The sequence below is a fragment of the Eurypyga helias genome, unplaced genomic scaffold (assembly GCF_000690775.1).
Source record: "Eurypyga helias isolate BGI_N326 unplaced genomic scaffold, ASM69077v1 scaffold24750, whole genome shotgun sequence".
Classification (NCBI taxonomy): domain Eukaryota; kingdom Metazoa; phylum Chordata; class Aves; order Eurypygiformes; family Eurypygidae; genus Eurypyga; species Eurypyga helias.
Genome location: NW_010224115.1, coordinates 4,713 through 30,855, shown reverse-complemented (window position 1 = coordinate 30,855; position 26,143 = coordinate 4,713). Strand labels below are relative to the sequence as shown.

At 53.7% G+C, this 26,143-nt stretch overlaps 1 protein-coding gene across 1 annotated transcript; it reads left to right on the top strand.

Annotated features, from left to right (window-relative positions):
• The first annotated feature begins 407 nt into the window (after positions 1–407).
• LOC104502553 (coagulation factor VIII-like) lies at positions 408–26,143 on the top strand. The gene is made up of 27 exons (XM_010160569.1): positions 408–556; positions 4,114–4,238; positions 4,530–4,652; positions 4,936–5,148; positions 6,193–6,264; positions 6,711–6,818; positions 8,717–8,938; positions 9,200–9,434; positions 10,475–10,649; positions 11,607–11,700; positions 13,241–13,452; positions 13,755–13,905; positions 14,030–14,239; positions 15,495–17,166; positions 17,449–18,210; positions 18,502–18,667; positions 19,584–19,790; positions 20,319–20,547; positions 20,645–20,827; positions 21,031–21,147; positions 22,408–22,479; positions 22,639–22,724; positions 23,217–23,372; positions 24,168–24,312; positions 24,915–25,063; positions 25,593–25,769; positions 25,988–26,143. Exons 1-27 carry the CDS (start codon positions 408–410, stop codon positions 26,141–26,143), a joined length of 6,366 nt encoding a protein of 2,121 aa, XP_010158871.1.

The window sequence follows — 26,143 nt, the reverse complement described above, 5'->3', positions numbered from 1 at the left end:
CCTAAATTCCCTTCCTCTGCAACCCTCCCTTTCCTCACCTCGCTCCCGGACACCAGCAGGACACGGAGCCAGCTGGGTCCCGTAGCAGAGCTTACCGCTGTGCTTGCCCTCCCTTTCCTTTTGTTTTTTCCTCTTCTGCCACTGCCACTCCAGAGGAAGAGAGGGAGAGTCTATCCCTTGCGTGCTCCTCTTCGCACTAACCCGCTCGAGCAATTCCTGTCCTGATGTCTTGGAGAAACTCCCCAGCACTCTGACTGAGCCTGTGGGTGCTGCCTTTAAATCACCGTCTCCTGTGGATTACAACAGCTGCATGAGAAGATAACGGCTTTTCTCTCCTCTTTCCTGCCTCATTCCTTCCTTTTCACTTTTCCTCCTGAATCTAGAACGGTTCCCAGCCGGCAGGCATGATGCTGGTGGGAACCCTGCATGGCCTCCTGCTCCTCTGCCTGGTTGAGGAGGGCATGAGCAAAGTCAGAAGATACTACATTGGCGCCGTGGAGACCTCCTGGGACTACATGCACAGCGACCTGCTCCCCGTGCTGCAAGTGCCCGCAAGGTAAAGCTCTTTCTATGGCAATGCCAGCACGCTGCTGTGGGTGTTCCGCCACCCTGGAGCTGCGGGTACAGCTGGGAAGGGTGTTCCCAAGGGATGGGGAGTCACTACGTGCAACCCCTGATAATGCACAGTTGGAATAAGTCCGCAGAGGGAGATGCAGGCTGCTCTGCGCCGCCTTGTCTTAACGCTGCTTGCCTGTGAGCCTTTAAGGTCTGTGGCCGGAGCCAAGAGCTAGTTCTCCAGCCTGTGCTTTCTCTTCTGCTCTGCATCTCGGGAGCTTTGGGGAGATGCAAGGGGAGATAGGGTCCTGTGCCTCCCTGCCTGGGGGCTGCAGGGCAGGTTGGCTGTGCCCCCCCCCGATGTTATTCAGAGCAGCAAAGGCTCCTCACTGTGCCCACCCCTGGTAAAACCCAGCTTTAGTTATTTATATCTTAGTGCATGTTACAGTGCTGGGGCTGAACTTTTGCATTTAGGGAAGGAAAATAATTTTTAGTGTTTGAGCAAAAACCGGCGACACTGTGACAGGAGGGAGGAAGGCACGGTGTTTTTGCCTGAATACTTGGGAGTAGGAAGGAAAAGTGGCAGTTACATTGCTGAGGCACCAGGATGGAGTTGTCTGGAGACACAGCTGGCTCGGACACGCATGGCTGTGTGTCCTCGGCACGGGGAGAGGAGCTGCGTGGCTACTTCCCCTGAGAATCAAGACGTACGCCTTCCCTCTGCCCCACTGCCGCATCCCTTTCCCCCAGCTCCGTGCTGGGGCAATGTCAGCCCACGGCTCCACCCCACACTGGTTGGAGTGTGGAGCTGGGTTCAGGCACTGCAAACCAGGCTGGGGGATGACCAGGTCAGCCTGACTAGCAGCTGTAGTCACCACATCAGTTATGTTGGTTTTATCTCCCTTTGGTTATGTTGGTAGGAAAATTACATCTAGAACCCCTGTTTTACCAGTGTGTGTCCCCCCCCAGCCCTGCTTTACTAACATTGCACTCGGATCCATTAGGCTCGGGGATGGGGCGAGGTCACTCACGCTGTCCATTCAACCCTGTTGCTTTCCATCTCAGCACAGGTTTCAATGACGTGCTCGCGTTTCTGACCCAGGAGTGACTGAGGGACCTGGCTCTGCCCCAGGGATGAGTGAGGCATCGGTGGGTCACTTGTCCTTCTCTAAAACAGGGAAAGATAACTGGCTTTCTCTGAGCCCGTGGCAGGGCACGCCTAGGCAGCACGACTCTTCCCATCTGGATGACGGTGCCTTTTCCCTGGCCCTACAGCCTCAGCTGGTTTCCCCCCATGTGGGGAGGGCTCAGGGAAACAGCCAAGCCGAGGACAAGGGGTGGGCAGGAGCGAGCCAGGAGAGCGTGGCAAGAGCGGAGCTGCCGCCAGAGCTGGGGTGCCGCTGAGCTGTGCATGGGGTGTCTTCTGCTCCACCCGCGTGGTACCAGCATCTCATGGCAGTCCCCAGGGGTGAACCTCCAGGCAGGACCTCCAAAACCCCTGTTTGTATCCAGTGGTTTCTCTGGCACGTTTGTGGAAAGCTCTGTCAAATGAATGGGCTACAGCACACCAGGCCAGAGATGCTTACGCTTCCCCCATGATTTCACTTTCTCTTCCTCCCAAACCCAACCATACCGGCAGTCTCGGAGCTGGGACCAGCACATCCTGCGACGGCTCCAGGGATCTCAGCTCCACGTCGGAGCTGGCAGCCACAGAGCAGCAGCCCGCGTTGGGAGTGCGTCGGCAGCGCAGGGTGTTTACCTTGGCCTTCTCCCAGCTCTGAGAGATGAGCAGATAGTGCAGCTAACAATGCTGATTGAAGGCGCCAGGAACTTACCTCCCTGCGTCGGCTTCAGCCCCCCCAGGGTAGCAAGTCCACGGGGACCCCAAGTGCAGAGGACTGGCCAGAAGCACTTGGATCAGGCGTTCCTGCGCTGAACTCTGCCTCCTCGTCCCCTGCAAAGGCTGTCAGGCTCTGCCGTGCCAGCAGGGACCTGGCACTGAGCCCTGGTGTCACCAAGTCTCCTCCCAGCCTTGTCCCCATATGCCAGCAAAATCCCCCTGGTTCCAGAGGATTTCTGCCTGGTTTACCACAGCATTAGCAGGACCAGACCCTCATAAATCAGAGATGTATTTTCAAAGCTGGGCTTTCTGTAATTTAGAGGTGAAGGCACAGCTTCCCAACAGTGGACAGCCCAGTGCCAGTGGCCCCATGGCACTGCCATCTCCCAGCGTGGGATCACCTGGAGAGAAACCTTGGTCCAGACCCTACTGCCATGGATCCAGGGATGATGATGGCTCCTGAGCAAAGGCAGCTGAATGCAGAGGCTTCGCTTACTGGGGCCGTGTGTGCTGGGGGCTTCCTGGCAGCCCCAGCATGGGGTTATAGATGTGATGGGAAAGGCAGGAGCTGGGCACAGGTGGGCTTTTCGTGCGTGCTCCTGCTCTGCCTCCAGGGAGGGTGAATCCCGCTCTCCCCACAGCATCCTCCAGCTGCAGGTGGCTTCCAGCCGGCAGCGTGGGGGTGAGTGTGCATCACCCTTTCCTAAATTTGAGTCACTCTGGCCCCTTCCTCTTCCTCCTGAGGAAGAGTTGCAAAGGGAACCGCTGCTTGAATGAAAGCTTAGTCAGAGAGGGAGAGCAATCCTCCCTCTTCTTCAGAGGGAGTAAAATACCACCTGGCTTTTGCTCCAAACAAAACAAGGCTGGAAGTGGTCTCTGGTTACTGGAAATGGACTCAGTCCTGGGGCTGATAAGCCAGCCTCTAAAATCCCTGGAGAAATTCATGGCTTTGTTATCCTGATAAACGTGCTGGATTCCTTCTGGAAAATGAATTTGTTAAGCTGCTTACAGATAGAAAGTGGCCAGTGGAGATAAGTGGGGTGTGAAATATGTTCAAGGCTCCTTTATTTTCCTACTGCAAGGAGCAGTTTTTAGGGGCTGGCTGTAAATCCCAGTTTGGTCAGAAAATAAACAAATATGGGGACATTGCTAGGACCACAGCAAGCTGCTGCTGCCTGCCACGCAGCCCGACATGGGGGGTACCTGGGGAGGAGCCTTGAGGTTAGATGTGATGTGATGTGATGTGATGTGATGTGATGTGATGTGATGTGATGTGATCTGCCACACTGGAAGAGGATGGAGATGGGGTGGGGTGCAGGGCAGAGGCCACCATGGCACTTCTATCACAGCACCCCCGGTGCCCGGGGTTCTGCTGGTGGGAGAGCACGAAGCCAGGCAAGGTGCGAGGCAGGAGGCTGGCAGCTGTGCCTGCTCCTGGCTGCAGCTGGGCATGGCACTGTGCCTCCTGCCCTTGTGTTTCTTCCATCATGACTAACACCGTGACATTAATCACTGCCACGTTGTCATCCGTGAGCTGAGCAAAATGCTTCTAAACACACCTGGGGGTTGTCAGGAAACTCAAAGGACACAACAGGGTGAGCAATCCCTGGGGCTGGCACGGCACGGGCAAGCTGGCAGGGAGGGGAGGAAGAGGACGCCTGCTGCCCATTTGTGGATGGGGCCGCATGATCAGCCTTGGATTTTCCTTCCTCCTGCAGCACATCAGGGCACCCGGGCCCGCGGCCTCCCATGCCTGGTGTCCTTCCCCAGTACAGGAAAGCCGTGTTTGTGGAGTACCCCGATGCCTCGTTCACGCAGCCCAAGCCCAAGCCAGCATGGATGGGTAAGAAGCACCCGCTGTGCGGTGAGCCCTAGCTCTCCTTGACAGCAGCCAAACTCACCCTGGGTTGGGTGCTGGCAGCTCCTTGGCCAGGAATGGGAAAGCACCTGGGTAGCATCCCAGTACGGCAGAGCTGCTGGGGATGCAGGGAGCCTTGCTGGTGCCAGAGCAGTGGATGCTGCCGTGCTGCATGAGGGACAACTGCTAATTGTGCAGGTGGAAAGTCCAGACCCTTTGGGATCCATTGCTGGGTGTGAGCTGCCTGACCCAGCTGTCTGACTGTGTTGTCTTCAGGTCTCCTGGGCCCCACCATCCGAGCAGAAGTCTATGACACGGTGGTCATCACGTTTAAGAACCTGGCCTCCCGCCCGTACAACCTCCACGCCGTCGGGGTGTCCTACTGGAAGGTGTCGGAGGGTGAGTTGGACAATAGCCAGGTGCTGCCAACCCTTGTGCAGCACATCCTGCCCTGCTGCCTGCCAGGAGGGAGCACATCCCTCCCGATCCTGTTATTCCTGTCCCTCTGTGAGGACTGTCTTCAAGGCCAGGCTGGATGAGGCTTTGAGCAACCTGGTCTAGTGGAAGGTGTCCCTGCCCATGGCAGGGGGTTTGGAACTGGATGGTCTTTAAGGTCCCTTCCAACCCAAACCATTCTGTGACTCTGTGATTCTATGACAGACGGTCACTATTCTGGCTTTAGGTGCAGGGTATGAGGATGAGACCAGCCAGCCAGAGAAAGAGGGTGACAGGGTGGATCCAGGGAAGACACACACGTACATCTGGGAAATCCAGCAAAACCAGGGCCCGACGGATGGCGACTCACCATGCCTGACCCACTCCTACTCCTCCAACACCGACAGCGTAAAGGACATCAACTCGGGTTTGATCGGAGCCCTGCTCGTGTGCCGACCTGGTAAGGACAGCACAGGATGGGGACAGGTCGCATGCAACCATGAATTGAAAAGCAGAAAAATCAAAGACGCCTTCCAGAGACTGAACGTGGCAGTGGGGTCAGTAAGCTGTGGTCAGCAACAGCACTTTTGGGGTTTGGCCCTTTCCTCAATGAGTCCCTTCCCAGTGCAGGAGCCAAACACACTTTGGATTTCCCTGCTGGAGAGAAATTGGTTGCTTCTTTCCTTTGCAAGATTTCAGACCACAGATGAAATCTTCTACCTTCTCTCTGAACCTTACCCCTCCATAAGGTGAATTGCTATGGAGGCATAAATGTTTGTTTTTCCTTCAGAGCGTCACCAAGCTGTGATCGTTCAGTGTCAGGCAGGGTGCTTTGTCGAACGGGTTTGGCAGAAGGACTAGAGGGAAGTTTGTATCAGCAAGAGTTAAGGATCAGGCAGGAGAGACCAGGACATCCGGGTCGCTGCCTGGTCCACACTACCAGTGCCTGCTCTCCTTCCTTGGGTAAACGCGGAGGTGGTGAAATCCTGACTGTTAACGCTTGCTGGGTGCAAGGCACCAAGAAGTGTACGTGGGGTGGGATTGGCCACCCCTGGTTGAGCCATCTCCTGGAGGCAGTTGTCCAGACCCCTCTGTAGTCACTGGAGAGGAATGGTGAGGAGTCACCTCCTCCCAGGGCATTGTCTGCAGGCTCCAGTGACTCACCAGGAGCAGTGTCTCTGCTGACAGAGCTAAGTCTAGACGAGCACAGACAATGGTGCTGATGAGTGGGATAGGTAAAATGGGCTCTTCCAGGTGACTAAGTGGATCCTGAAAGCCTGCGAGTGGAAAGCAGCACAAACTGACCTTTTGATGCCTTCTGGGGGCAGCTGCCTCTCAACCACGAACTTTTGGGGACTGCAAGGCTGGAAACAGGGCTGTGAGCAATCCACAGCCTGGCCTTGATTTACCAGTTCTTAGAGGGAGGGCACAAAGGGAATTCTGGGGGGAGACAGGCATGGTGCTTGCTGACCTTTAAAGAGATCCATCCTGTGGCATCTTGCAGGTACCTTGGTGAGTGATGTGATCGAGGACACACAGCAAGAGTTCGTGATGCTCTTTGGGGTGTTTGATGAAGGTAACTACCCTGCTGACTGCTGTCAGGCCCTGAATTCAGCCTGGTCCAGGGTGCATGCTTTGGCCATGGTGTGAGCACAGTTGTTCAGCTCCCACACTGCCTCCCAAGGGTTTGAGTCCTGTACAGACCCCCCCAACCAGTGTGACCCTGGTGCAGTACTGCAACTCCTTCTTCCGTCCACCCCCACAGCTCTCCCATCCCATGCCCTGGCCTTGTTCCCATCACACAGGCAAAAGCTGCGAGGGAGTGATGCCCTGCCACGTGCAGTGGTCACCATCACATTCATGCAGACCCATGGCCAGGTCTGCTGTGGATTTCCAACAGGCACCACGCATCTGACCTCCCTCGATTTTGGATTTCATACTGTTTCACCCCAGTGGGAAGGTTTCCTTTTTCCTTTGAAATGCTCCCCAGTGAAAGCCAACAGCATCCTCTTCTCTCCACAGGGAAAAGCTGGTACTCTGAGCCCGGCACCCCGGCAGCTCCTCAGCCCTTCCCTCACAACAGGACGGAGCTGCACACCATCAACGGCTACATCAATGGCTCACTGCCCGGTGAGTACTGCCGTGCCGGGGACGGGAAAGGGGGACATGGGAGATGCTAGCCACAGGGGTGTAGCCAGGTCTGTAAACTCAAGCTGGGTTGTCAAAGGTTGTGAGCAAGGACATCAGGAGGAGTTTCCAGGTGTTGGATCCGTTAGGTTGTGTTCACCTCAGAGGGATTACCACATCTCAACTCCTGGATCTGCCTTGCCCATTTACAGTGGGGTAGGATCTGTTCCTGGCTGGCTGTGTTGCCAGGTGCAGCTGACATCCTCGGAGGTCTCTAGGAATAGTGCTGGTAGCAAAGAGTTTCACCTCTTTTAGCCCTGTGAACAAGGCTGGAGGTAGCGCTGAGGGGAAAATTCAGCTTTCACTAGCCTGGCTCTGACAATACACCTCGTAGAATTTGGGGAGTAGACTAATAGAATCACTTAGGTTGCAAAAGACCCTTAAGATCATCGAGCCTCACTGTAAACTTAACACTGCCAAGCCCACCCCTAAACTATTTTTCTAAGTGCCACATCTACACATCTTAAATATGTGTATTTAAGGGATGGTGACTCAACCACTCCCCTGGGCAGCCTGTTCCAGTGTTTGATAACTCTTTCAGTGAAGAAATTTTTCCTGATAACCAACCTAACACCCCCACCCCGGCACGACTTGAGGCTGTTTCCTCTTGTCTTACCACTTGTCACTTGGAAGAAGAGACCAACACCCACCTCTCTGCACCCTCTTTTCAGATAGTTGTAGGGAGTCATAAGGTCTCCCCTGAGCCTCCTCCAGAAAAGGAAAAGGCCTAGCGGTCTCAGTGAAGACAAAAGTTGGCATTTTCTTTCGGAAGAAGGTCTAGAGCTGTCTGAGAGTGAAGAATCTCCAAGGCAAACTGGGAAACACTGTCAGGAGAGTCGTTACCACTCAGAACCTTGGCAAACAGCATGCTGAAACCACCCACCCTCCTGGGTCTGGTCATTCTCCAATAAAAGGCACAAGCAAAACTCCACTGAATTCCCTGTCCTTGTGGATCCATGAAGCTTAAGAGCTGAGCAGACCTCATGGTCAGCTGCTGTGTCTGCACAGTGGGTTGCTCCTTGAGAAGATATCCACCTCTGCCAGGTGACCCCCCATCTGGCTGCAGGTCCTGGCCTGAGAGGCGGCGATGGGGAGCGGGGAGCCTATGGATGGAGCCTCCGCCCTGTCTACTCCCGAGCTCTTGGGATCTGTTCCAGCCACCTTCGCACTCAGTGCTCAAAACAAGTGCTTGACTCTCTATTTGACTTTGTTTGGATTCAGCTTCCAGGAACTTGTTCTTGTTATTCACTTCCCCACTAGATTACAGAGCGCCTCAGCACACAGATTTCTTCCCAGGAAAATATTTTTACAATGCAGTCAAGTCCTCTCCCATTTCCTAAGCACACTGAGCTCTTTGAGTGTCTCCAAGGAAGGAATTTTCTCAAGCCTTCAAATAATCCTGGTGACCTCTCTTTGCCCCTTTTTGGAGTATTTCAACTACTGCTGAGGACGTGCTGGTTTAGTATCAGGTTTGCCAGTGTTGTGGTCAGACAAATGATTCCCCTTTCCAGTTCCCACTTCCCATATTATAGAGTCAAGGAGCACATCTCCCTCTTTTGCCACTGCATCCCACTGTGGGCTCCAATCTGCACGCTTTCCAGATCCCTTGCTAATGTCCCCCGCTGTAAATCTGGTCCTCTCTCAGGGTGTTGATGTGGCCTGCACCTCTGTTTTGCTCAGACAAGTCCACGTTCACATGCAAGTTCTCCAGCTTGAAGCCACCACCTCATGGGGCAGGGGACTCTACTTGGCACGTGTCAGGCTGAGTCCATGACACCAAGAGTGGGGACAAGGGATGGATGCAGTGCTGACTCCTGGGTGCTTTCCTTCTCCCCTGGCAGGTCTCACACTGTGCCTCAAGAAGCAGGTCCGTTGGCATGTGATCGGGTTGGGCACTGGACCAGAAGTCCACTCCATCTTCTTTGAAGCCCACACATTCCTGGTGAGAAGCCACCGTCTCAGCAGCCTAGAAATCTCCCCTGCCACGTACCTCACAGCCCACACCATACCAGGAACAGCTGGCTGGTTTCGGATGTTCTGCCAGATACTGTCCCACGAGCAAGGTAACCTTATTCTGCAAGAGCTTGGGGGAAAAAAAGTTCTAGGGATGGCCTGGGCTCAGTGTTCTCTGCAGTGCTGCAGCTCCAAGGCCCCTCCTGCTCCTGGTGTAATCTGTCCCGTGACCAGGATGGCATAGGTTGACCCATGTGATGGCCCATTGGTGGGACAGCAGTGGAGAGGACATCTCCCAAGCAGAGCCTGGGGGAGTGCCCGCGTGGTGGCACGTCTGAGTGACCCTTTCTGCCTGGCTTGTCTGAACCCAGCTGGCATGGAGGCCATTGTGAAGGTGGAGGAGTGTCTGGAGGAGCGCCTGCAGAAAATGGGGAAGCTGTCAGATGAGTCAGAGGACATGGATTACCCTGAAGAAGATGAGGAAACTTATCATGTGATCCAAGTGCGCTCTTTTGCCAAAGATAAGCCTGTTACCTGGACTCACTACATCGCGGCTGAGGAAATGGACTGGGACTATGCTCCCATGAAGCCAGAGTCTCTGGACAGGTGAGAGCAGGCATGTGTGCCCATGAAGCTGCTCCTCAAGGCAACCCTGACAGCTGCTCCCCTTGTCCCCAGAAATTTATTTTCCTTCCACCCAACCTGGACACTATTGTTCTTCCTTATTAACCCTAACAGTATGGACGCAGGGCAATGATGGCCTTGCGGAGACCATGGGAAAGCAGGACCTGGCTTTGCTCTAACAAATGCCCGCAGGGGCATTTGTTTCTGGGGCATTTATCTCTCTGTTGCCCAGGTCTCTGGGGTCAGCCCCTTCGGAGCAGGTGGCAACGCCTGGTGACCCTTCCCACCCTCCAGCCAGGAGGCCCTGCACAGCCAGGACACGTGCCTGCAGCCCCAGAGTTTGGGTCTCTGCCCTGTCTGGAAGGACCTGCTCTAGACGGCAGATCAATTGGCCCCTGCTGCAGCCCCACTTCTTAGAGGGAGAGATGATGCAAGTGCAATATCACAAGGCCCTTAGTCAGCACTGCATGGTGATGACACTTGTCACCAGTCCCAACGTCACTCTGCTGACACAGGCTGTGTGGGCTGAGGTCAGTAGTGGGGTCACTGGGTTCTGCCAGATGGGGATGCCAGCCCGCTGGAACAAGGCATGCAGGGCAGAAATCCCCACCTGCAGCCCCTCGCAGGGTAAGCCAGAGGAGGTGTGCTCTTCATCTTAGGGCTGGCCTTACTCCTGGGAAGGAGCTGGGATGATGAAGAAATGGCAGCTGGTCTGTTGCCTTGTGTATGCTGGGGGGGTCCCCTGACACAGGACAACCTGCTGTGCTCTCACAGTCACCACCTCCCTCCAAGACAGGGCAGTGTCAGCCCAAGGCTGCTGCTGTGCAACCTGGTTGAATCTTTGTCCATTAAAGAAGCATTGAATCACTTGAAAAATTATTCCCCGAGAAGCGTATTGTGAGCGCAGGGATGGGTGTCCCCACTGTGCCCTGGTAGTCCCCGGGCAGCTGTGTAGGTCTTTGGACAATGGAAGGTCTTGCTCTGGCTATGACAGCATCCCACATGTGGCTATTTGCCAGCAGAAACCTCACGAGCCTGTACCTGGAGGCTGGCCCGCAGCGGATTGGTTCCAAGTATAAGAAAGTGATGTTTGTGGAGTACGAGGATGCAACCTTCAAGAAGCGCAAGGTGTCAGATCAACCGGACAAGGGAATTCTGGGACCTGTCATTAAGGGGGAGGTTGGAGATCAGTTTAAGGTAAGAGAGAGGTTGATTTCCAGAGACTGGAAGGGGAAATTTCAAAGCTTGATGCCTCCTAATAGCTCTTGGTTTGTGACTAAGGTCTGACATAAGTCCTTGAGGTCCTCTATCACGTTTGGTAATGTCCAAAGTTCACCAGAAAGACAAATGTTACTGAAAGCTGAAGCTAAATGCTCGCAGTGAGATCAGCAGAGATGCGCAGGATATAGCCCAGTCCTCTTGATTTGACTTCATTGCAAGCATCTTACTAACCGTGTGAATTAATCCATGACACATAGCACCCAGCAGCTTCCTCTGAGGCAGGAGCATCCTCTCAGCCACCACTCTTCCCCACCTATCTGCTCTTACTATACAGTACTGGGGACTGGCACTTGTGTCTCCACAAGTGCCTCTACTGACCGCTTGACTTGCTTGGTGCTGGGAGGAATGGGATGGTTTCCAGGAGTTTCACATTTCTGCTCCCTGCCTGGCGTTCCCTGTGCAGTTGTGGGCATGGAGCTGAAGGTAACACCTGTGGCAAAGCCCCGACAGAGCTATTTAGGGAAATAAATGAAGGGCTTCATGCAGTGAAGTGGGGAGCACTTTGAAGCCATTGACTGTTGTGCATACTTTGGTCCTCTGAGACCTCCTGGGCTGACAGATCTCTTCTGTCTCACATGCAAAGTGAGGCTAAAGACAGCAACTTACCCTTTAATAAATCTGATATTTTCATGCCCTCCCTAAAATGGGCACCTCCTGGAAAGGTGGACAGAGTAGACTGTTAGAAATAAACAGTCGTTTCTTCTATTCTGACACTTACTTTGTGGTCCCAGACATGTCCGGGTTCCTCCCCGTTGGACACTTTTGGGTAGGTGATCCCAGAGTTTCCCTCCCTGCAAGGATGCGGAGGGCAGCTCTGAGGGCTTACAATGTTCAGAAAGAATTAAATGTTCCCGCTGGCTGTCCTCATTTCAGATCATGTTCAAGAACCTGGCAAGCCGACCGTACAACATCTACCCTCACGGCCTCACCAGTGTAAGGCCATACCATGCCACGAGGCTCTCTCAAGGTAAGGCCAGCCATGAGAACATGGGACATCACTTGGCCGCTGCCATTTTTCTGGGCCAGGACAGCTTCCTGCAGCCCGTGGTAAGATTGGTTGTCCAACCCATCCATCCACGCGCCTGAGCCCCGCAATCCCGCGCATGATGACGATGATTCTTGGTTCAGGTCCTCCTTGGTGCCATGTAACCCTGTCTTTAAGGAAGGCTTGGATGATGGCTGGAAGAAGAGACATTGTCAACCAGGGAGCTAGGACCATGTTGCTTGGTCCGTCCTGGAGACCTCCGCTTTCTGATGAGGCAGGAACTACCTTGGTGATTCTGCCTGTTTATCTAGTTTGCTTACAGTCCTCATTCCCTGGGCTCCCCCCTTCCCTGCTTTAATGTGAGGGGAGTCATTATGATTCAGACTCTCCCTCTCACAGCTTCACAGTTTTCTCTCTGGGGCTGTTGAGTTACCAAGTCCTTTTCCCAGAACTGCTTTCATGCCCTGCCAGCATGCTCCCAGGATCACAACTTGTGCAAGGCCATCCCACAGGGGCAAAGCCGTGCCCCATCCCTCTCCCCTCTTCCTCTATGCCCTTTCGGGTGCATCACAATGACAGGATCAATTGCAGAGGCTGGAGAAAAAGTTCCTCTGCTGCAGCAGATGTGGCAGAACCAGGATGGCAGATGCTAAGGAGTTCAGCGAACTAGGTCAGCTTTGTGACCCGTTACTAGCTAAATTAAGGTTTTCCTTCAGGAGAGTCAAAAGGGCAAAGTGGCCCTTTGGCTGGCAGGAGCCAAGCCACACAAGGGAGCTGGGAGCCCCGTCCCTGCCCTTCTGTCAACATCCCCCAGCCAGACTTGGCTCACCAGCTTTGCCAGCGATTCAGCTCTGTGAAAGCGGGGCAGTCGCGGTCCTGGCGCCACAGGGATGATGCTCTTTAGGGGAGTATAAATAAAATGAGCTATTCCTACCCTGACTGACACACGAGCTTTGCAAACCCGGCTCTTATAGAGGCTCAGCTGGGGCCTTGGAGCAGAGAAAGGTCCTTTCCTAAGGCTACATCAGTGCAAGATCCTGTTGAATGCTCAGAGGATTTGTTTGCATTTGAGTTTTCCTTGTCCCTTCCAGATCTCCTCATTGCCTTTCTTGTGGTCTCGCTGTATTTGCTTAAACATCTATCTTAGCACTTTGTTTTTCACTTATTTCAGCCCTGCCCAGCTCTGTGCCTTCATCTGCAAACTCCTCTAGGCAGCCCAGAGCCCAGACAAAGCTGAGACTGGACAAATTTTCCAGTTTAGAGGAGTTTTAAGGGCTTTCAAAATTAGGCGTATGCCACTCCATCCTCACCTGGGCCCAGGGGCTCCTTTTATCCAGATCAACTTTCCACGCACGCACAAGTAGCCAGTATGCCATCCCAGAGCAGGCTTGGGTTTGGGTGGTTTTCTATGCAACTTGTGTGGTCAGGAAACCTCCTTTCTGAGCTCTTTTGGAAAACGGGATCACCCCTTGCAGGAGCAGCCCAGACTTAACTGACCTGCCCTTGGGCTGTGTGTTGCCAGATAAGGATGTGAAGAACATTGCTGTCGCCCCTGGCCAGTCGTTCACCTACAGCTGGAGGATCACCACAGAGGATGGGCCGACACAGGCGGATCCTCGCTGCCTCACCCGTTTCTACTACAGCTCCATCGACCCCGTCCGAGACACGGCCTCAGGCCTGATTGGGCCCCTCCTGATCTGCTTTAAGAAGTCCATGGATCAGAGGGGAAATCAGGTGGGTCCTTCCTTTGTCACTTCCACTGCCAGTCTGAAAAGCTGGAATAACTGCGGTGGGTGAAATACTGGGGTAAAAGCAAATTTGTCAGTCCTGTTCTCTTCAGCCCTACCATCAGTCCAATGCCCCTGCCTTCCCCATCCTCCCCGGTGTGCTCCCTTCTCTCCAAACCTGGATCCTAATGCCTGTGAAATAGCAGCAAACTGTTCCCCATGCACCCAGGCTACAGTCTGGCAGCTACGCTGAGCCCCAGGGTTGCTCTCATCAGATCAGGGATAAACGCTTCCCTCTCTGCCTTCCAGATAATGTCAGACAAGACGAGGTTGGTGCTGTTTTCGGTCTTTGATGAGAACCGCAGCTGGTATCTGGAGGAGAACATCAGACGGTTCTGCACTGACGCAGCCCATGTGGACCCCCAGGACCCCCAGTTTTATGCCTCCAACGTGATGCACAGTGAGTGCTCAGCCAGGGGCTCCCTGTAAAGCCCCAGCAGACACAGACTCATCCCTGCCCCAGGGAACATGCAGCAGCTCGGCAGCTTTTCCTGATGAGATGTTTCCCCCCTGCTCTCTTCCAGCTATTAACGGCTTTGTGTTTGACAACCTCCAACCAAAACTCTGCCTGAATGACGTTGTGTACTGGTATGTCCTGAGTGTTGGGGCCCAAACAGATTTCCTCTCCATCTTCTTCTCTGGAAACACATTCAAGCGCAACATGGTCTTTGAGGATGTGCTCACCCTTTTCCCGTTTTCTGGAGAAACGGTCTTCATGAGTTTGGAAAAGCCGGGTGAGTAACACGGGCTGTTCTACAAACCACGGGCTTGGCATCACAGCCGAGATAAGTGAGCACCTCCAGGCAGGTCTCTGGTACCCGACTGCGTTTTGGCAGCCCTGAGAGCAAAGGGTTGTACAACCTGCTGAAACAGCAAAGTGAGAGGCAATGATTAAATTCTTCCGAAGCTTAAATAACAGAAATTAAATTACTGTATTTTACTTCGTTATTAGGGTGTGTTAAGGTCACACGTGCTGCCAAGTCGCAGTAACGTGAGCCCCGTGGACCTTGCATCTGCACCCTTGGCTCCAAGCTCGGAGGTCGAGGGGAGCGGCAGCGCTGTCCCTGCCATAGGTTCAGCCGCTGGTCACGACACCCCGTTTATCTCCACACCTTTGCAAGGACGGAAGTCGCAGCCATGGAGAAATCCTAGGATTTCCTTCAGAGCTCAGTTTTGTTTTCCCCCACTCAACATTTTTCCCTTAGCCTTTGCAAAAGCAGGGCTGTAAACCATTTCCTCACTCTCAGAGGAAGCAGCGAATTTACCATGCGATTGCAAACCCTGATATGTCGGTCATGAGCGCTGCGCCCTGAGCCAAGCTGGCAGGGTTTCGAGGTACGCCAGGAAGCTTTCTAAAAACCCAGCCAAACGTTGCATCCCTTTGAGCTCTGATTTTTGCCTGCCGCTCTGAAGCAGGCGAGCGGCTCGGCCAGCAGCAGATGACAGCTCTCTCCAGTGTCAGAGCCTGGTTATTACACACCTCCCCACCCATTGCTGGTGCTCGCTGCGAGGAGCCAACGCGTTGGCCGGGATATGAGCAAGAGGCGGCCTTTTCATTTCTTTCTCCTTGAGTGGGAGAGATGTGACGACTGTGTCTGGGAGAGAGGTGTATTTGACAGCACCAGCATGTCTTTGGGGGTGGATGATGGTGATTACGCTGCTGCTGGCAATCATCCTGGAGGCTTTGTGGGCTCTCAAGCTCTTGCCGGGCCTCGCGGGTGTGTGTAGCTCGCTAAGCTCTGGCAGGAAGCACCGGCCCTGCTGACGGTGCTTGTCAGGACTGGCTCTGGTGTTGCCATCAACCCTGATGTCTTGTGAGTCCAGCTGTGAGATACCCTAGGGGTTATGAAAACATGAAATCACTACCATGAACCAGAGGCTGTCTGAAAATATAGATTGCACGAGCAAAGGAGCAGCATGGGGATGGCAGCTCGTTTTCTTTCCCACTGCGGTGGGCTGATGGTGTGCTCTTGTCCTCTCTTGAGACAGGCATCTGGACGCTGGGGTGCCTGAATCCTAATTTCAGAGACCGAGGGATGCATGCCAAATTCACAGTCTTGCAGTGCCAGCAGGAGCAATACCCTGATGGGGAAGATTATGTGGATTTCGACGAGGAGGAGGGAGACTTTGACTTCCAACCCAGGGGCTTCTCTAAAAGAAAGAGATGGCGCAGGCCATGTGTGAATGAGCAACTGAACAATGTCACCTCTTCCAGAAATGAGACAGAGAAGCCAAGACTGTGCTTGACAGAACCCAGCCATGGGGCCATCCTGGGCAATGGTGGCAGGATTTCTGATTCCCCTTCCAACGGCACACCAAGATTTCTAGGAACAATCCCAAATCCACCTGATATTTCCATGTCTTCTCTGCCAGAGACAAACCATGAGCCAGAGTCCTATGAATCCCTCCTGGATGATGAAGAATTGTCAAACATCATCAGGCAGGAGGAAGGGTTTGGAGCTCTCCCACCTGGAGAGCACTTGGCAAATGTCAGTGGAAGGGTCCATGGTACCGTGAGCTCAGAAGAAGGTCGGCAGTGGCTGCACCAGGCCATGCCAGCTTCAGAAGATACTCAAGCAGTAAAGAAGGAGACAAAAATCACAGAGGTTCAGGAGCCAATAAAAATGATGTGGGTCCAGTCTGGTGGTACATTAGAGATCCTGGAAGCAGAGCCTCAAGACGCAACTACTCATGCAACAAACTTGTGGGACTCAATTGCTCATGCGGCTAGCAAAGCTTTTCTTCAAGAGAACGGGAGCTCATTTCACCAGAATGACCTGGAGCACAATCTGGGACTTCAAGACACATCCTCCCAGGGTGCTGAGGACAAGCGGCTAAGAGAGGCTGATAAAATATCCTTGAATCTATATGAGTCAAAGGAGACAATCAATACAAAACCAACTTTAGGTACTGATCAGAACTCTTCCTCCACACTGGACAGTCCTTCAGACAAGAAAGAAGACAACAGTACTTCTCAAGCTGTGGTTCCCAGTCACACCACAGAAAGCAATTATTTAACAAATGAGCTAGATGCTAGGCTGGAAAAAAGACTTCACAAAGTTGTTTCACAAGTCTTTTATGAATCTTCTGAAGGGAAAAATGTTTCTTTGTCAGACTTGGGTCCCAGCAAACCTGTACAAGAACAAATCCTCACGGATGAAAGTAACTCTTTGCCTGCAAAAAGTGGCACAGAACAAGAAGCCACTGAACTTGCCAAAGGCACAAGCCTTCTAGAAAACACCTTTGTACACACCGGTGACCTTGAGCCTTCCAGCTATATAATGACAGAAGAGAGGGATGAATTAATCTTGGGGGAAGTGTTTCAGGACACTACAACCACTAAGGAATTGCCAGAGATGGACAGTCTTGCCTTTTCTAAATCAAGCATCATGGAAAATGGCACACGGCAGTTCCCAAATGCTTTCTTGAACAGCCTTGAGCAGTTTCTGAGGCACAGAACTCCAGCACCAAGCATGAGTGGCCCTGACTGGAGGCCTCGACAAGCCAGGTCACTGGAAAGCAGAGATTTGATGCACAGCCTGGGTCTTCCCACCACCAGTTGGCCTGGCAGCAGAGCGCCCCTCTCTGAGGGTAACAGAGCAGAGCAGGATCTGGCCAGCCAGACCCCTGAGACAGCAGTGAATAAGAAAGCCCCAAAGGCGTGTGGACCTCATTCCCCTTTTTGCAGCGTTCACTTCAAAAAGAGATCCCTGATACCAGGCAATGCTTTGCCTGAGGTGACGGTGGCCCAGCAAAGTCTGGAAGAAAAATCAAACATGGTTGAGGAGAGTTTACAGCTGGGCAGGGATGGTCCACAGGCTCTGCTTGGAGATAGCACTGAGGAGATGCATCCTGGGGGGAGGCCAAGCGCAGATGGGGGTGTACAGAGCGAGGGAGGCCAGCACCATGGACACTCCTTCCCCACGCAGAGAGCACTGGGGAGTGAGGTGGCGATGGCAGCACACAGCTCCGAAGTGCAGGAAGCTGCTTCGGCTGCAGACCTGGCCTCAAACTGGGACCTGGTCTCTCCAGGGGCAGTGGGACATGCTGGGGGCTTGCAAAGCCCAGCTTTGGCTAGCTGGGGAGCTCCTGGGAGTGAGCAAGCTCAGGGGAGAAGCCAGATGGAGGAGGAGACAAACTCTGTGGAGCACCTGAGTCAGTTCAGCCCTCAGCAGCTCACGGCCAATGCCACGAAGGACCATGTGCCTGAGAGCACGTCTGGGCAAAGTCCAGGAGACATCCCTATGAAACCAGCCTCCAAAGAGAACTATTCCCTGTCTCCAAGCAGCCTCACTCCCAACAACTCCACTACCAAAAACCCAGCCAGTCCAGATGGATGGCAGATGCTTGGTGGCGAAGATGTCCTCAGAGAAATCGGGAAGAGACAGGGCCAGGGCCTAGGGGATCCCAAGGAGGATAGGGAAAGCAACAGCACAGCTGGGAAGAGGAACGATGCCCCGGGACATAGGGAGAGGCTGGCTCCAAACAATGGGACCCATTCCAGTCCCTCCAGGCCAAAGGCTGACAAACTGGACTACGACGAGTATGGCGACACAGAGCAGACCATGGAGGATTTTGACATTTATGGGGAAGAGGAGCATGACCCACGCTCCTTCCAGGGGGAGGTGCGGCAATACTTCATTGCAGCAGTGGAGGTGATGTGGGAATATGGGAACCAGAGACCCCAGCACTTCCTAAAAGCCACGTAAGTGTGACTGTCCCTCATGTCTTCCTCCTGCGCGGTGTGGCATGGCTTGATGCGTGAGTTGGCATGTCTTGGCAGGGAGGATCAGAGGTCTGCGACTGTATGACGCAGCTCCCAGCACTTCCCCTCCACCTGGGGAGTTTTGTAACTCCAACAACCTTGAGCTTTCTTGCAAGTGGGTCAGGGATGCTCGGGGTTCTGCATCACCCCTGCCCTGCAGCAGCCTTGCCATGGCCGCCCTCCCTATGGGACGCTATCACCTGACGTGCTTAACTGCCCTCACCCCAGCAGGGACCACTGGAGCGGCAGGAGGAAGCATTTCCAGCAGTACCGCAAGGTGGTTTTCCGAGAGTACATGGACGAATCCTTCACGCAGCCACTGCTAAGGGGAGAGCTGGACGAACACTTGGGCATCCTCGGGCCATACATCAGGGCAGAAGTTGAAGATGTCATCATGGTGAATTGAAAGTTCCCATTTCCTATGAAACCTGAAATCCCCCTGTTGCTGGCTGTGGGAGTGCTGAGGTGGGCCTGCAGGTTCTGCAATGCCTGTGGGTTCACCTTCAGGGCTTAGGGGCAGGAGCTGCCCCATTGGCACCCTGCATGTGGATGGCACCAGACTGGGAGGCAGAGCCACTGTTCAGAGGGATCTCAGTGGCTGATGGAATGGGCCAGCAGGAACCTCAGAGCGTTCAAAGGGCTGCAAAGCCCTGGACCTGAGACAGACCCAACCCCTGTAACAGCATAGCCTGAGCAGCTCCTAGGCTCCATGGGGAGCCTTTTGGGTTATAAAAAGGATAATGAGCTAAGTAGGGTTCATTAAAGCTTCTTCGGGTGCTCTTTGTGAGGGCAGGCTTGGAATTCCCTCACCACCAAGAGTCCTTCAGCACCCACCCCAGGAAGTGGTAAAAGGCTCTTCCCCAAGCTAGAACCCATATGCCTGGAGAAGCTGGCCAGTTTTCATTGAAATCTTCACCAGAATGAAGCACCTCTGGGCTCCAGAGGCAGTAGTGTGGCTGACACTCTCTGTCCCCTTGAGCAGGGAGAGAATCATAGAATCATAGAATGGTTTGGGTTGGAAGGGACCTTAAAGATCATCTAGTTCCAACCCCCCTGCCGTGGGCAGGGACACCTTCCACGAGACCAGGTTGCTCAAAGCCACATCCAGCCTGGCCTTGAAGACATCCAGGGATGGGGCATCCACAAGGTCTCTGGGCAACCTGTTCCAGTGCCTCACCACCCTCTCTGGGAAGAATTTCTTCCTGATATCTTATCTGTCTAATGAGAGACCCTCACTCTGCTGACATGACACCCTCGGAGCTGTGCTTAGCTTCCTCCCACGCTCCCTTTGCTTTGCCTTCCCCCTGGTGCAGGTTACATTCAAGAACCTGGCCTCACGGCCCTTCTCCTTCCACTCCACACTGCAAGCCTACGAGGAGATGCAGGGCGCAACAGCGGGTGGGGAGGTGGTGCAGCCCGGTGAGCTCCGGAAATACTCCTGGAAAGTCCTGCCCCAGATGGCACCCACCACGCAGGAGTTTGACTGCAAGGCCTGGGCTTACTTCTCCAACGTGGACCTGGTAGGTGGGAGCCTGCTCCATGGGACATCCCAGGAAGGAGAGTCGGGCAGCAGACCTGGGTCCTGGCTTTTCCTACGGTGCTGGGCTAAAAGCAGCCTGTGGCGGTGTAGATTCTCAGGTGTCTAATACAGTGATAAATGCATGCTGGCGCTTTCTCTTCTCTTCCTTTTTCTTAATTGGGTTTTTCTTCATCTTATGAGACTTGTAGGGAACTGGCTTTCCGTAGTCCCCTACCCCTCTGCCCAATCTGGCTGAATTTGGCCTGTGGGTTGTAACGTAAGTGGGATGGGGATTGTCAGGCAGTTGGACAGACGGACACCACTTCTCTTGAAAGCATGTGGAAACACAGCCTTTCTTGACTTGAGGCAGGGTGGGGATCCCCCCATGAACCCAGCATGCCCTTCCCACCCTGCACGTGCCCTGTGCTGTGCACAAGTGGGAACTAGCTCGGGGATGCAGGCAGCGCCGCTGCTTTCCTCGCTGCTGTGCTGCTCCGAGGCAAACCCTTCTTTCCCGGCTCCCTGGCAGGAGAAGGACCTGCACTCGGGTCTCATTGGACCACTGATCATATGCCGCCGTGGGGTGCTGAGCTTCGTTTTCAGGCGGCAGCTGGCTGTGCAGGAGTTCTCCCTGCTCTTCACCATCTTTGACGAGACCAAAAGCTGGTACTTCCTGGAGAACATGGAGAGGAACTGCCGCCCTCCCTGCCGCGTCCAGCAGGACAGCCCTGAGTTTAAGAGAAACCTTTCCTTCCATGGTGAGGAACCTTGCCCTTGTTCTTTCCATCCTACAATCTATACTGGGATGGAAAAACTCTGGAGCCTTGAGCCGCTCATGACCACTGCCTTCCCCAGCCATCAATGGCTACGTGAGTGACACACTGCCCGGGCTGGTGATGGCTCAGCAACAGCGGGTCCGGTGGCACCTCCTGAACATGGGCAGCACTGAGGATATCCACTCCGTCCACTTTCACGGGCAGCTGTTCAGCGTCAGGACCAGCCAGGAGTATCGCATGGGAGTCTACAACCTTTATCCTGGTGAGATGCAGCACGGGCACTGTGCACACCCCAGCTGCCAGGGCTTCATGTCCGTGCCTGTTAGGAAGTGCCAAGGCAGTGAGGGGAGAGCAAGGAGGGAGAATGGGTCTGGAAGAGCCTGGCTTTGTGTTTGCACAGTGCTTGGCACTGTGTCATCCCACAACCAGTAATTCCCCTCTGCTTTGCCCTCCATTCCTGGCCAGGTGTCTTCGGGACGGTGGAGATGTGGCCCTCACATGCCGGGATCTGGCGGGTAGAGTGCAAAGTGGGAGAGCACCAGCAAGCCGGGATGAGTGCTCTCTTCCTCGTGTATAACCTGAGTGAGTAATCCTCTTTGCGTCCTGACCCGCTTGCTGCCGTGGCCACAGCCAGCATGTTTTTGACCTCCCTCCACAGGTCTCTCAGCGTTTCCCTTGGGGTGGACCAAGTGGGATTCTTCAGGGTTTTCACTCTGAAACAATCACAACTTCAGTCCTTGCCACCCTACGCAGCTCCACAGAGAGCACAGAGTCAGGGACACGGTTGGGGTGAAGGCTGGGAGACCAGCTTCATTTGCCTGCAAGTATTTGCTCCCAGGGCTCTTGTTTTCCAAAACTGGGGGTCTCTGGACCTCCTGTAAAAAGCACTCACCCCAGCAACTGCATGCACATGCTGGTGCCGGCCCGTGCTGTCGGAAAGGTACGGTGCCAGCTGCCTAACCGCATGTCAAGAGGTAAACTGAGGCACAGAGTGATGACAGGAGGCAGTGGGCAACACTGCCTGGCTACAGGTTGCTCTGATAGAAATAGCCCTAAGAACAACTTCAAAATCCACAGGAAACCACTGACTCCATCCACCCCAGAACAACATGTTTCTACCTCACCTTAAGTAAACACTGGGGAAGCGGTTGGTGAGAGTAGTATTTTATCACACAGTGACAGGCTCTCTCCTCTTCCCAAAGGAGTATTAAATGTCAGCCAGAAAATATTTCCATAAGTTAAAAATCCACTTAAGATTTCAAATTCGCATTTTCCCCAGAAGCATTTGCCATGCAGCAGAGATGCCAAGATGTGACAAGTCACTAATAATAATGGTTATTATAAGAGACAAACAGCCCTGTGCTCAGCAGAGCAGAAGAGAGACACAGAGAGACAGGGATGTCAGGCAGGCTTTTCTTTAAACACGTGATATTTGTTTTTAAAAGATGCTGCCTAGCAACAAAAAGGCCCAAGAGCAAGACATGGGTATAAGGAAGAGACACTTGTCAGCACTGCTGGGAGATCAGGACATGGGAATGAGAAGCCAGGGACTCAGGGACGGGAGTTTGGCAAGAGGCTGCTGTGGCTGATGCTGGGAACTCTCTGCTGATGACATTGGGGTTTGGAGCAAGAACTTCCAGCGCCCCTAAAATTCAGGAGTGGATGTGGAGGCATCTGAAACCCACAACTTTGTGTGAGACAAACAAGCCAGAGGGGCTCTTGGAGGCTTGAGACAACCTCCCTGAGCCTGGAGGTTGCTACCCAGCCTAGGCTTTTCCTTTGAAAGCCTTCTTATCTAACCAACTCTCCCTGGTTTTTGTTCTCCTCCCTCTTTGGCTGCAGACTGCCGAAACAACCTCGGCCTGTCCTCGGGCCACATTGCAGACTCTCAGATCACAGCGTCGGGGCAGTACGGTGAGTAGGTATTGTCGCTGCAAGGAAGGCAGGTGAGCTCGGGGCAGCCTTAGCCAACACGACTGGGCTGCTAAACCCTAGGGTGATGCTCAGGTGCCATCCTGCTCAGGTACCATCCTGCACATCCAGCACCCTCATATCTGTACGCTCTCCTCGCAGGGCAGTGGGCTCCTCACCTGGCCAGACTGGATAACACTGGCTCCATCAATGCTTGGAGCACCGACCGCAGCAATGCCTGGATCCAGGTGAGAGGGGCCCTGTGGTTGGAGGCACCGTGGGGGGCATTGCAAGGGCACGCTTGCAGCTGATGCACTGTGCAGGGCCCGCATAGGTGGCCAGTGTCTCTCCAACTACGTCCTGCGATTTCCCTTCCTTCCTCTCTGGAAGGGGAGCTTTGAGGGCCCAATGGCAGTTGGTCTGACCGTGGTTGCTGCTAGCGTGACCTCCAGTACCATCCTCAGTGCAGCAGAGGAACCACTTGATGGGCCAGCTGCAGCATCAGCTTGTGCAAAAATCCCCCAAAGACCAAGTGAGAACAGCTCTCCTCTTCAAACAACGCTCCCCTGCCCTCTCCCCGCTGCTGGCTGACTTGTGCACTTACGAATGGCTGTTTTAACCAGTTTCATAAGCTGTGCTCAGTTATATCATGATGAAGCGAGTTTCATGGGTTTACAGTGCATTGCCTGAATGTGGCTGGGGCTTTCCATCAGAAATCAATCCCAAACTTTCTGTTTCAGGTGGATCTTTTGCATCTCATGATTATTCACGGCATAAAAACCCAAGGGGCCCGACAGAAGTTCTCCAGCCTTTACATCTCCCAGTTTGTTGTTTTCTACAGCCTTGATGGGCACAGGTGGAGGAAATACAAGGGGAATGCCACCAGCACCCAGATGGTAAGGCAAATGGGTCTTGAGGAGGGTGTCTTCCCAGGGTGGGTGATGAGGGCTAGGAAGCTCTGTATGCAAGGCAGAGATCTCCTCAGCCCCTGAGATATTTGATTAGGGCAGGAACAGTGAGCATTCACTGCCAGGATGACTGAATCACAGATAACATGTCTGCAAGCGACTTGCTGTCTGTGTCCATCCACTTCATTTAAAATTGACAGCTATTTCCTTCCACAGTCCCAGGTGGCCATGAGATCCACCACTTAACGTTATGTTCCATGTTACTTAGAGCTAGGCATAAGATTTTGCCTGAATATCTTTTTTTGACCCCAAAGGCAAACCTGGCTTTCTAAAAACATTGGGTGGGTGCAGATGATTTGCGGGATCTCTGCTTACAAGAAAGAAACACAATCTAAGTATGCATAAGCTGATCATTCCAGCAGCAGAATTAAAGTATCCAGAAAATCCTCCATCATGTACACCAGCTGTGCCCAAAAATTCCCAAGTTCAAAAGTCCCAGGACTGTCTTTTTTTTCCCCTTCTTTTTCTCCGCTGTTTGGTGAAAGTATCAAAACAAGTTCTTTACATGGACCATACGTTTCTCTTCCATCTGTTTCTCAGTGGTTCACCCCGATTTGGTCCATTCACACTTCTTTGGTCTGAATCACATCTCAGATCATTTCCCTGAGCTGCTGTTCTCTTGTAAGGATGGTGATAAGATACAGAAGTGCCAGACAAATATTCTTCTCCCCACTAATCCTTGTCCTGTCTAGCTCTCTTTTGACTCTTTTTCTTTCCCTGCAGCTGTTCTTCGCAAATGTGGATGCAACCGGAGTGAAAGAAAATCGCTTCAACCCTCCAATCATAGCCCGGTACATCCGCATTAATCCCACTCACTACAGCATCCGGACCACGCTGCGCATGGAGCTCATCGGCTGCGATCTGAACAGTACGTCCCACCTCCCGATACCGAGCACCAAAGCCAGGCCCTGATCCTGCATGGTGCTGAGCGCCAGCTCCACGTGTTTCGGGACTTGCCTGGCAGTTGTGGAGGGGCGAGGAGGAGGCTGGAGATGGCATGGAGGTGGTGGGGGAATAAAGCTGGAAAATCTTGTTATCTCTGGTCTCAGAGATAGCCAGTGCCAGAGGGAGAGCATAGAGCCAGCTCTCACTGCTGCTTTTTCCTGGTTCACCAGCAAAGCTGCTAGCTGGGGAGCTGCTGCCTCAGCCTGGGGGAGCAGGGAACAAGCAGAGACAGGTGCTGTTGGCTTTTCCTCTGGTTTTGCCACTCCAAGACTGCTCTGGCCCTCACTGTGACCTGGGAGAGTGATAAAATCTCCAGGAAGAAGGTGGGACTAGTGGCAGGTGTAGTTTGGCACTCCCTGGCCAGAGCCGTGCTGCACACATGGTGACCATGACAGCCCAGCAAGGCACAAGAGGACATGTAACCAGGGAGAGCACACGGAGGGTGGCTGGAGCAGCGAGAAGCCAGAAGGCATCTCCGTGATGGGTCTCTTCCCCACTCTGACAAGCATCACTCCTCTCTTCCAGGCTGCTCCATGCCCCTAGGAATGGAGAACAGAGGGATTCCTGACCAGCGCATCTCTGCATCCTCCTACAGCAACAGCGTCTTCTCCAGCTGGTCGCCCTCCCGGGCCCGCCTGAACCTGCAGGGAAGGACCAACGCCTGGAGGCCAAGGGTAGGCCACGCAAGGATCTTGGGGGCAAGCCGGGATCCCAGCAGGCAGGCTTGGTGCTTGCCACCTTTCCTAACCTGGGGAGTGTGTACAGCCACGGGCACGGTGCAAGATGCCTGCACGCATGTGGGAGGGTTGGCACACTGATTTAGCACCCAGCAGCTCCAACCAGATGCCTGGTAGGGCAGGTGAAGGCCAGGACTATGCGCAGGGCTCCAACGAATGTGTCTTTCCCATTGCTGCCAAAGGGTTGAAAATCATAGAATGGTTTGGGTTGGAAGGGACCTTAAAGATCATCTAATTCCAACCCCCCTGCCATGGGCAGGGACACCTTGCACTAGACCAGGTTGCTCAAAGCCACATCCAGCCTGGCCTTGAAGACATCCAGGGATGGGGCATCCACAACATCTCTGGGCAACCTGTGCCAGTGCCTCCCCACCCTCTCTGTGAAGAATTTCTTCCTGATATCTAATCTAAACCTCCCTGTTTTCAATTTGTACCCGTCTTTTGAAGGCAGTCTGTCTTTCCCCAGAGCAACAGCCCCGGCGAGTGGTTGCAAGTGGACTTTGAAGTAACCAAGAAGGTGACTGCAATCATAACCCAAGGTGCCAAAGCTGTCTTCAACCACATGTTTGTGAAGGAGTTTACTGTCTCCAGCAGCAAGGACGGTGTGCACTGGAGCCCAGTCCTGCAGGAGGGCAAGGAGAAGGTAGGCAGATGGCCAGAGGCCACCACCAGCGCAGCAAGCACAGCCCTTGGCAGCTAGTGTGCTCCCAGGTTTGTTTGCAAGAGCAGTGAGCAGGGCTGTGCTTTTTCCATCCTAAAGCATTCCCAAGTGGTGCTTGTCTGGGTTGATCGTGTCCTCAAGTCGTGGGCTCACTACACCAGCAGAGGAGAGCGCACCTCTGATTTCTCTCTCCTCTCCAGATTTTCAAGGCAAACCAAGACCACACCAGCACGGTGTTGAACACCCTGGAGCCCCCCCTCTTTGCCCGCTATGTGAGGATACATCCCTGCCAATGGCACAACCACATCGCCCTGCGGATAGAGTTCCTTGGCTGTGACACTCAGCAGGAGTACTGA